We start from the raw sequence: 10626 nt of genomic DNA on the forward strand, positions 1-10626 counted from the left end.
AGTATACTCACTACAAAAAAGTAGACTAGCCTACACCACTGGTCTGCTTATAGCACGTTTTATTTTCACATAAGCCTTTGTAAATGTCGGTCCTACGTAATCATCACATATGATGCGCTCGTCCAAGATTGGCCTGAAGTGAGGCAGGTTATTTTTTCCTAAAAAGGATGGGTGTGGTTTAAAGTGAGACACATTTTGTAGCCTAGGGTAAAGTGAGACACATGTGATTTAGCTCTTAATCATATTTTAGTGCTTATTTTGTTAGTCATAGGCTATGCATTAGGAAAGTCATGATGCCAAGTAGGCCTAATTAGGCTACTCCAGGAGGACAACCTAGACCAAAACCACCCCTAACAGGGAACTTGGGCGGTTCTAGACTGGTGCCAGGGCCCCTCTAGATTTCCTCCTGGCCCCTGTTGTGCGAACAGCCAATGACTGTGGCATGAGGTGCATTTCTGTACGGTATATTATGTATTCATAACATTAAAAATGAATCTCCTTTGGCAATTCGCAGTGTATGTGTCCCCCTGGTTCACTAGTTTGCCCTTGAGTGCTTGGTGTACAATATGCGTGAGTGGCATGTTAGCTGGCCTCGGTCCTCCTGGGATGTTTAAAGCAGAGATCATGCGGGATGAGGTCCACTTCCACCCCCATTGTATAGAGGAGTATAGCTGGGTGCTCTAGTCAATGAGGAGTAGGAGGAGGTCGTGGGACAACCACAAAGGTGAAAGGGAAAGGAGGGGTTTAAATATCTGCGAAGGCGGGAGCAAGTAATGACAGCTGTCAATCACTCGCAGGCTTCCTCCCGAACCATGTTTATATATAATCAACATTATTTTTGGTCTAGAGTCGCCCCTGACGAGGAGTGCAGCCATTGCCCAGACCCTGCTATAATCAGGATATAATATAATAATATAATATCATATATAATATGGATTTTCAATGCGTGGTTGGTTACTGATCTACGTAGCTGTTAGGATCTAAAAGAGTAATTATGACAAAGTAGAAAAAGGAAGCTTATCAGCTTACAATGAGGAGGTTTAACCTGACTTTCTCTAGGTGAAGGGGCTCCTCATTGCTCCACAAATATCCATGGAGGTAAAAAGAAAATCTTTGCACCAGATTGAGGATACACATGGCATTTTTAATGAGCTGCTACTTTAACTGCTAACAGAAAATACAATCCTAAAAAAAGTACAGAATCAATGTCGATGAGTGAGTCCATGTGAGCGGCCATTGTTGCTGAAACTGACGAGTTTCACACACACGCATGCACACCCACACACCCACCCACACACACACACACACACAAACACATAGGCCTACACAAAAACACGGTCAGACTGGGATGCTATGTTATGTAGCCTATAAAGTACGTCTGTCTGTCTGCAACGTGATACAATGCGTTTGTGTGTATAGCCTCTTGCCCTTGCAACAAAGATATATGATAATTTGAATTTGAATTGTGCAATTATTTTGCATCGAGTCATTATCATCATGAAATGGGTTACTGAGTAAACTGGAGCTGGAGTCCAACGTCATGACAACACCCCACATACTGTAGCAAACACACACACACACACATATACACACACACACACACACACACACACACACACACACACACACACACACACACACACACACACACGCACACACAGACACACACACACACACACACACACAGATATTGCAGTAGCTGAGTGTGCACGTTGTGTGTTCCTGTTCCACCGCCGCTCACCAACAGGAGGCAGCAGTCCTCTACTACAGACAGCAGTTTACAATAGACTACTTTCAGTCACACACATTACATATATTATATTAGAATACATTAATGTGATAATCATCATTACAAATGTGCAGACTGATCACAGTAGTTTACATTAGACTGCATTTACTTTAATATCATTACACATGTACAGGTTATTACACCCCAACACGGCCTGGCCCTTATGGGACAAACTTCACAGTATAAAACCAACCCAATTGACCTTAAAAGAGCACAAACAGCACCTTTTACACTCCGAGCCCAACCAGTGGGATTTATTTTACATTCACACATGGACATTAAAAAAGATTATTACATTACACTTAGCCGACGCTTTCATTTTTTTTCAAAGCGACTTACAGTTATTAATTGACAGGGTATTGGTTACAGTCCCCGGAGCAATGTGGAGATAGGTGCCTTACTCAAGGGCACTTCAGCCATGGATGGAGATGTAGGGAGAGATCAGGTAGGATTTGAACCTGCAAGCCGTAGATTGAAAGACCAATTCTCTAACCACTAGGCCACGGCTGCCACAACATAAATTCAAAATGTCCAAATCATAGACACAGACAAACAAATTCCATGATCCCATAACTGATGCTGTAAGTTAAGCCTAATTGACAGCATAGCCATCACATTCACTTTCTCTTTTAAAACATTTGCATGATTACAACATGCGCAATTGCACATGGTACAGTAGGATAGATAGGTTTCATTTCATTGTCACATATACATGTGCAATGTGAAATATAATGGTCAGAATGAAGCATCTCAGGAATTCCCACTTCATCAGGCAAATTCCACAGACCCCCTTTGTGACTCCATGAAAAATACAATAACAATGACAATAATAATGATAATAACAACATTTATTGCAGCAGTCCTATACAGCAGTGGTTCAGAGTGAATTTGAGTGTTCCTGCTCCCCCTCCTTTGACCAGTAGATGGCAGCAGTCCTCCTCTGCAGACTGATGGCAAGTTGCCTACGGCAAGGCAAGGCAAGTTTATATGTAAAGCACATTTCATACACAGATGCACAATGGGCTTCACAACAAATACTAAAAACTGTCAAATGTCATCAATAATCACCATCAACAAACTACAAATGGATACAAGACAGTACATGTACATTGTTTATTTATTTTCTACGTCAGATTTTTGTAGATGCAGCAAAGGATTCACAGAATGCTGGAGCTCAACTGTTAACATTTAAGATAAAAAAATTTTTCACTGCCCTCCACCCCCATTTTACTTAGATGTGCTATGATTATATGATTAGACTGCAGTCTGGAGAAAGTGCAGCCTGTTGCCCTAACGTGTGCATGATTGTCGAGTACATCACGTTATTGCACCAGTCCCCCTCTCAAGACTGATAGCAGGGTAAAGTCATGTGATTTCCACCATTACAAATGTGCAGACTGATCACAGTACAGTAGTTGACATTAGACTACATTAATTTAAATATCATGACACATGTGGTGACTGTTTACATTTGGTTAACTACATTGCTTTTAATATCATCATCATCATCATCAGGTAGTAGGAAACTAAATACCGGTGTTGACACAAAACCTTCCGCACCCTCTTAGAAATCTGAAGATGAGGAGGAACTTTTTTTATTTCAGCAGTCAGTCTAAAGATACATCTAAATCAACAAAAAGAACGGCTTCACTAGAAGAAGGCAGAGGTTTTGGAATCCAGAGTCCAGACCTGAATCCCATTGACCATCTATGGCAGGCATGGGCAACTTTGCTGATAAGGAGGGCCCGAGGAGGTCCATATAAGTTACTTACTGTATCATTGGGAGGACCACATTTTAGCATCGCCACCATCGGAGAGCCACATGACCACGAATCTGACTGCAATTCACATAGTCTGAGATGCAGTTGGTTGCTCGCTGACTGCCGATATTGTTTGGAAGGAATAGAAGTGTTTTCTATTAGGCCAACAATACAATACAATTACAATGGACTTGATTCAGTACTGTTTAAAAAAAAATCTGGTCATTATTATTATTATTATTATCTGTATTATTATTATTATTTCTACGTTAATCTACGGCCACACTGAGTGAGTAGGTGTGCCGCATGTGGCCCCCGGGCCTCCAGTTGCCCATCCCTGATCTATGGGGTGATCTGAAGAGGGTTGTGCCCTCGCAATCCATTTCATTTGGTAAAGAATTTGCAAATAAAGAGCGGACAAATATTTTCATGGCAGCTATGCCTCCGAAATAACTACACTAACCAAACACATCATCTTTTTTGGTGCTTATACAGTAAATCACATCGTGGCACAAAAACATATCGTAAAATAACATACATGTTAGTTGGCTCTGTGTTTCTGATATGAGAGCATGAAACAGAAAAACACTAAAGAACTTCATTGCGTATCAGTGCATATAGTAGAGTAGAGTAGAGTAACTTTATTGATCCCCAGGGAGAAATTGAGGTATCCAGTAGCTTACATAAATACACAATTACACAAAAGCCCACAGGGACATTTCAACACAAATAACACAGGAATAGTCAGGGAATAAAATAAAATAGTAAAGATAATAAATGTAAAAAAGGTAATTGTGAGTTGGGATAGACCAATGCAGAAAACATACTCTGTCAGTTAAGGTAGACAATCTTAACATGACCTGGAACAAGTGTTGATGGATACATCTATAGCATAGTATGTAGAAGTAGGCAGTGTACAGAGTATGATAGGGGTGGAAAATTCTCACAATGTTTCATACACAGGGCCAGTTCTATGGGCTTCACTACAGATATCAGAGACGTGTATTTTGTTTACAAGTATGTAACTAATCTAAAATAGTCCAAATATCCTTTTCACCCACTGTATCATTCTACTCAGCCAATTGCCCACAAAAGATTCAGGGTTCCTAACTGAGTCCTCATACACTTCATTAGAAAAGTGCTCCCCTCCATTCACCACTATCATCTGATCTACCATTCTAACAAGATCAGCAACCTGCTCACGATTGTTAAGATCGTTGTAGAAAGGAACATATCTACCGCCACATTCACTGATGACTTTGCGGAGTTCATTTGTACCGTCTTGCAGAAATTGTTGTATAGTTTGGTTTCCCAGCTCATCAGCACGATTGAAGACCACAATCATGTAGTCTGCGAGTCTTCTTCCAAATATGCCTTGTAAATCTTTGACTGTTTTCTGTTCCTCATCAGTGAATCGGGTCAGTTGAATCACCAGTAGGAATGCGTGTGGACCAGGTGAGGACACTTGAATGCATTGCAGAATCTCATTGGCAACCTCTACTGCCGGTCGTCCTGTATCCATGATACCCGGAGTGTCAACCACCTCAATCCGTCTTCCGTCCTCTATCACCTCTTGTTTTGAACACTTCTGTGTGACTGAACTTGCAGAGCATTTGGACACAAATGCACCTTCTCTCCTCACAATGACGTTTCCAACATGACTCTTCCCAACACCAGTTTTTCCAAAAATGACCAACCTCATAGGATTAACTGAAATCAAAAATCAATATTGTAAGAATTCAGACTTCCATTACAGTTTTTCACGATTGGTTTGGCTAATTTCTGGAAACCGAGATGGCATTTCTAGAAATTTTGGGTCATTTGGCCAAACATTCTTACACTTCTGCACAACAGTTCAGATAACTAGCAAAATGTCACATACCTCCCAAAACAGCTCATTCTTGCATCAGCACTAAACCTTCTCCCACATAAATAGTCAGTACCATAAAAATGGCATATATCCTTCTCAATTGGTTTGGCTCATTTGCATTAATTTAGTCATTCTGTCAAAATAAACTGGATGGTTCAGCATATCGCCATGGATCCTCATCACTTGCTCATATCACTCCAAAAACAGTTTACCCGTGTGTCGAAACTAAATTCCTTCCACAGAATGCCGTTTGAAAAAATGTCAAGAAATTAGCCAAATAACAGAGGAAACTGTAGTATACACGGTTGTAAAATTATTTCCTACAAACTAGTTAAGTTACAATACCATCTGGCCTGTTGAACACTGTCATGAATTTACTGTTTACAGTAAAGAAATTCTTAAAATATTATGTCCTTGACTGTTTTGACAATTGTGTAGACTACTTTGCATATGATGACTCACACAATGAAATCATGCTGACATGTTTTGGAAAAGGCAACCATTAGACTGAGAATTGTCTAATTTGTTTAGATAAGACAGGTCAATTTATTTGGAAAATGTGCTAAATGTATGCTCAATGTGTCAACTGTAGGGTACTTGTATATAGCCATCTGCCGAGATGTACTAAACATTTGAGACATGTGCAAAGCATTTGAAATTTGATGAAAGCAATGAAAAATGCCATTTTGTTGTGGGAAATTGTAAGTTGGTTTGGAGATTTGTCCGTGTTGTTTTGAGAATGTCATCTCAGTTTTGAGAAATTAGCCAAACCAATCGAGAAAAAAACTGTAACTGGCTTCTATTCTTTCACTTGCACATATTCAATTAACAATCGATGACAATACGGTTCATTTAACTATATTTTAACTTAGTATTTTGTGAGTAACCTGGGCCTACCTGGGTTAGCAGCCATTGTGACCGATTCAATGTCTGCAGCGTTGAGCATCTGCAAGTATCTGGACTTGTGGCTCTGTATATATTGTGAGCAAACAACAACAAACATCCCTAAACCTTCCCCATGGAACTGCCCACTTCTGTATACATGAAGAGGATTCTCAGCGCAACCATCATTTCATACATAATAATGAGTCAATGAGCCTGCCCACTATCACATAGGCCTACACATTATGAGCCAGCCATCCAGTTCTGCATAATGAGCTGTTTCAGTGGAACCTCCCACTTTCACATGCATAATGAGGCAAAGGCAAAGACCTCAAGTCTAGAGTCAGATGGAGAAGAGGCAAAAGAGCCTCACTGGATGTAGCAGTGTAAGGTAATGCTCTTGTGTTTTCCTTATGGAAAGGTTTAAGTAAAGGCTTTCTTAACTATTATAATTGATGTAATGTAGCATAATTGTATTAACCATTCATCTTTATTTAAATATCATTCAGCAAATTCTTGAGTTCATCGTGAAAGCCACTGTGTTGAAAGGGACTCAGAGAATATCAGCACTGGCTACTCTTTCAACACAAGACGCTGAACATGGGCAATAGTAAGACTGCTTTAAAGATTTTTCCTGTTAGCTAAATTGAATTGTTTTTCACTTGGGCTGTTTTTGCAGATACACAAACCTATCACAACATTGGAAAAAAAACTCAGTTTGCAATTTTATAACATACTTTGCTAAATTTACAAAAAAAATCCATTGCACCAAACTCATTTTACACAACTCTACATGACACAACTCGCAGGTCATCTTAGGGCAAAATATTCACTGGTGTAAGCTAACTGTTGTCTTTGTGTTGGAATTGCCTAAATGCTGTCGGGTATTTCAAAGAATATCCTTTAGGCACCTTTGTTGTCAGCGTTATAGGTGTGAATTGCAGCTAGCTGTAGCAGCATTGCAAAATTATGGTGATTTTAGTGTGGACACTCTTTATTACAAATCACCAGTGTGAGTTCAGGCTTTAATTGTTGATGGGAAATTTGAAATGACATTGCAAACGCAAGTGGTAGAAAATAATCACACAAAGAATATTTCTTGGCATAAAATGCAGTGATGTTAAATATAACTTAGATATATAACACTTTCTTTCCTCTTTTCTTCTGTAGCCCAAAGCAATACCACAGCTCTACTCAGCAGCCCCTCTGGTCAGTGCAGGCTTTCTGAATTTGTGCGGTATATAGAGGGCATATCGTTTCTGCGAACACTGATGGGTCGTTGTTTCATAATTTAGTACTATTAAAAATAAAATTACTTTATTTTTTACTTTTCATCTGTAGTTTACAATGCAACCCACTCTACATTGAGCAACCAGTCCATGCCTTTGGCCCTGGTTCTGCTGGGGAAGTCTGGTGCTGGGAAGAGTGCCAGTGGAAACACCATCCTGGGAGAGACATTTTTCCGATCAGAGGCCAGCTCCAGAGCCATCACCACAGAGTGCAAGAAAAGTGAAGAAAAGAATTTTCACGGGAGAAATGTGATAGTCATCGACACCCCAGATGTATTTTTTTTAAGTAGGCAAGTTAGGGATTGCAGAGAGATGTGTGAGGGGCATGTGTGTGTGTACCTGCTGGTCCTCCAGATTGGCCGCTTCACAGAGGGAGAGAGAGACATCTTAAAAAGCCTAGAGAAGACACTTCAGACCAATATCAGAGACAGAGCCATCATCCTCTTTACATATGGAGATAACCTGATGTCAGATCAGACTATTGATGATTATGTAAATGAAGCCGGTGAAGACTTCCAGAATCTCATTAAGAAGTGTGGCAACAGATATCTGGTGATCAATAATAAAGACACAGATAAGAAGGAAGAGCAGGTGGAAATGCTGGTGGAAGCACTCATGAAAAAGATAGACGAACTACCTGAGGTCAAAAAAGAGAGCGAAAAATGTTGGGAAGACAAGAAATGGTTATTAGCGGCTGGCATTGGCGTTGTTGTGATAGTTATAGTCCTCTCACTAACACTGGCAAAATGGCCACAGCCATAATAAAAACTGCTAATGTATTTCTTTCTCTAGTGATTCAGTGTTTCTTTTTTTCTTTTTTAATTTGGGGACTTTTATTTCCTGTTTTTCACAAGAATGTCCAACTATGGTCTTACATGTGTTTTTGATAAGGTAATGTTCCTGCCATTGGACAAAAACTTAAATGAATGTTTCAAAATACTATGTGGATCATAATATTGCTGTCATGATGTTGTTTGTTATGGGTTTTTTTGGTCAGTTAGAGAGAAGGGGAATAAGCGGGAGAGAAAGAAGGATTGTAATGAACTCGGGTTGCTAGAATGTATGATATGGTGCGTGATCCACCATCCTTCCATCAGTTTAAAGTATGGGGCATTGTAAACATAAACATGTACTAGGAAATCACACTGACTTTTGTGATTTGGGAAATTTGACGCATGAGTGTCTTCCCAGTGTATTGTGTCCTGCCCTGATAACCATTAAAAATAGTAATGTCTTGGCGTATAAGTAAGACACTGTTGTTTTGAATTCCTGTTTTCCTTTATTTCCTCTGAATTTGGTCATCTTTGGTCAGTCGATCATGAATATCACAAACTCATTAGCCTATCACAAACATCATCAGTAGTGCACAACATGAACATTCCCAAATGCTATTTTATTGGGATAATCTGTAAGAGCAAAATCTAATTTTGTATTGCTTGTATATTCGTACTCTGTTATTCATTTTGTCTTGCTTGTATATACATACTCTCTTATTCATTCATGCTTTTATGCAGGCTTAAACCGTACACTCTCCTGTCTAAATAAAGGGCAACTGAAACAGGTTCCAGAGGAATGTGATATCTGATGAGTTTCTCTAAATATAACACGGCACAGTCACATCTTGTGTGTCAAGTCTTTGCATACCCCCTTTCCCCTTCAGTTAGTTTACTTTCGATTTCAGCTGGACTTTGCGAAATGTTTACTTTGGCTCATTTTCTTGTTATCTCCTAAGTTCTCAGACATTTCCTTGGGCCATGTCGCTATAAATGTTTTTGTTTTGTTTTCACAAACTATTGTTGGAGTCCACTTTCGTCCTTCTATATCCAAACCAAACCTAGTTCCACTTAATGGCACAATACTTCCACCACACACTGTAACTTTCTTGACGAGAAACTTATTGTCTATTATTAATCACACTGCCAGTAACAAGTTGTCTTTATTTCTTTAATTTGAAAAGGTTGCATGCCTCTTATATATGTTATTGATGCAGTGCACACCATTCACGAGTATAAACCTTTTGAAAAAATAACATTTTGAAAGATATTTCCAAAATTCGCATACAGGGTAAGTTTAAAGGAACAGTACACCTTTTCTTGATTTTCACATACAGATTGTATACAGTATTTGCAGTTTTTCCAAGTACTAAACCTGAATGAATGTATTTTTTTTTTGTCTTAGTGTGTTCAGTACTTATCATCATTACTTCCTTAGCATAATCAGAAGTGGATAGAACCATTAATATCAAGCCACTAGTCATACTGGAAGGAATTAAATAGCCAATTTTCTACTGGTGAATTTTACATTAGCCTATTTCAAACCCTTGTAAGGTGTTCAGGTCATTTTGACCTGCATTCAGTTTTTAGCTTGAGAAAAATAGTATCAGTTATTATTCTTTCACACTGAGTTTCACTGACTTTGGCCCATTTCCAGTGAGGAACATGAATAATAGTGATTTCAGTCATATTTAGTGGAACATACTTTTTTCAGGGTCAAAGTTGGAGATTTCCCATTCATTTTCCCATAGGGACACAAACAATGAGATATCAATTTGAAACTTTCACAATAATTTACTCAAGCAAAGAAAAATATTTTTTGTATTCCAAGTTGTCTGAAATATGATGATTAAATATGCAAATGAGATCACATCTAATTAAATATGTGAGACTTTATGCAACAACGGGCATACAATAAATTACATGAATGCTGCCAAAAGTGGGAAGCTCAATTTCACCAAATGAAACATGCATGTCAACATGTACTGTGACTACTGTAGCAGATCATGATCCTCTCTATGAGATTTTAAAAGAGGGTGTACTCACTTTCATTTCACAAAAATGGAGAAATAGGTCATTGCTATTAACCTTAGTTTTCTGTTGTAAGCTCAACAGATGTTGTATTACACTTGGAAGTAACGTGTGCTTATTGAAATACTGAATATTTACTTTCAAAACGGGTGTACTCATTAGTCATTATCAATGTACATATGCTTCCATGCCATTGTTATGTTTTGTTTCTTGTACGGATGTAGTGTGAAAC

At 38.8% G+C, this 10626-nt stretch overlaps 2 protein-coding genes across 3 annotated transcripts; one reads left to right on the plus strand and one right to left on the minus strand.

The window, feature by feature from the left end:
• Positions 1 to 1964: 1964 nt before the first annotated feature.
• Positions 1965 to 6381, minus strand: LOC134439811 (GTPase IMAP family member 9-like). Its single transcript, XM_063189717.1, has 2 exons — positions 6317 to 6381; positions 1965 to 5259 (listed from the first exon to the last, which is right to left on the minus strand). The coding sequence occupies exons 1-2, from the start codon at positions 6363 to 6365 to the stop codon at positions 4580 to 4582; spliced, it is 729 nt and encodes a 242-aa protein (XP_063045787.1). The 5' UTR covers positions 6366 to 6381; the 3' UTR covers positions 1965 to 4579.
• A 268-nt stretch (positions 6382 to 6649) lies between these two features.
• On the plus strand, positions 6650 to 8377 carry LOC134440414 (GTPase IMAP family member 8-like). 2 transcript variants are annotated; one of them, XM_063190488.1, is made up of 4 exons: positions 6650 to 6692; positions 6811 to 6911; positions 7472 to 7510; positions 7643 to 8377. In XM_063190488.1, the coding sequence occupies exons 2-4, from the start codon at positions 6902 to 6904 to the stop codon at positions 8350 to 8352; spliced, it is 759 nt and encodes a 252-aa protein (XP_063046558.1). In that variant the 5' UTR covers positions 6650 to 6692; positions 6811 to 6901; the 3' UTR covers positions 8353 to 8377. The 2 variants fall into 2 exon arrangements, with proteins under 2 accessions (XP_063046558.1, XP_063046559.1); XM_063190489.1 differs by lacking the exons at positions 6650 to 6692; positions 7472 to 7510 and having other exon boundaries at positions 6701 to 6911.
• The last annotated feature ends 2249 nt before the right edge of the window (positions 8378 to 10626 follow it).

The sequence above is a fragment of the Engraulis encrasicolus genome, chromosome 23 (genome assembly GCF_034702125.1).
Source record: "Engraulis encrasicolus isolate BLACKSEA-1 chromosome 23, IST_EnEncr_1.0, whole genome shotgun sequence".
Classification (NCBI taxonomy): Eukaryota; Metazoa; Chordata; class Actinopteri; order Clupeiformes; family Engraulidae; genus Engraulis; species Engraulis encrasicolus.

What these genes read in the sequence shown, in the direction of transcription:
- LOC134439811 (XM_063189717.1), bottom strand. Translation starts at nt 6,365, where the DNA reads ATGCTCAACGCTGCAGACATTGAATCGGTCACAATGGCTGCTAACCCA. An exon ending in CACAATGGCTGCTAACCCAG is followed by an intron (nt 5,260 to 6,316) that starts GTAGGCCCAGGT and finishes TTTTGATTTCAG; the next exon opens with TTAATCCTATGAGGTTGGTC.
- LOC134440414 (XM_063190488.1), top strand. An exon ending in TCTACTCAGCAGCCCCTCTG is followed by an intron (nt 7,511 to 7,642) that starts GTCAGTGCAGGC and finishes TTTCATCTGTAG; the next exon opens with TTTACAATGCAACCCACTCT.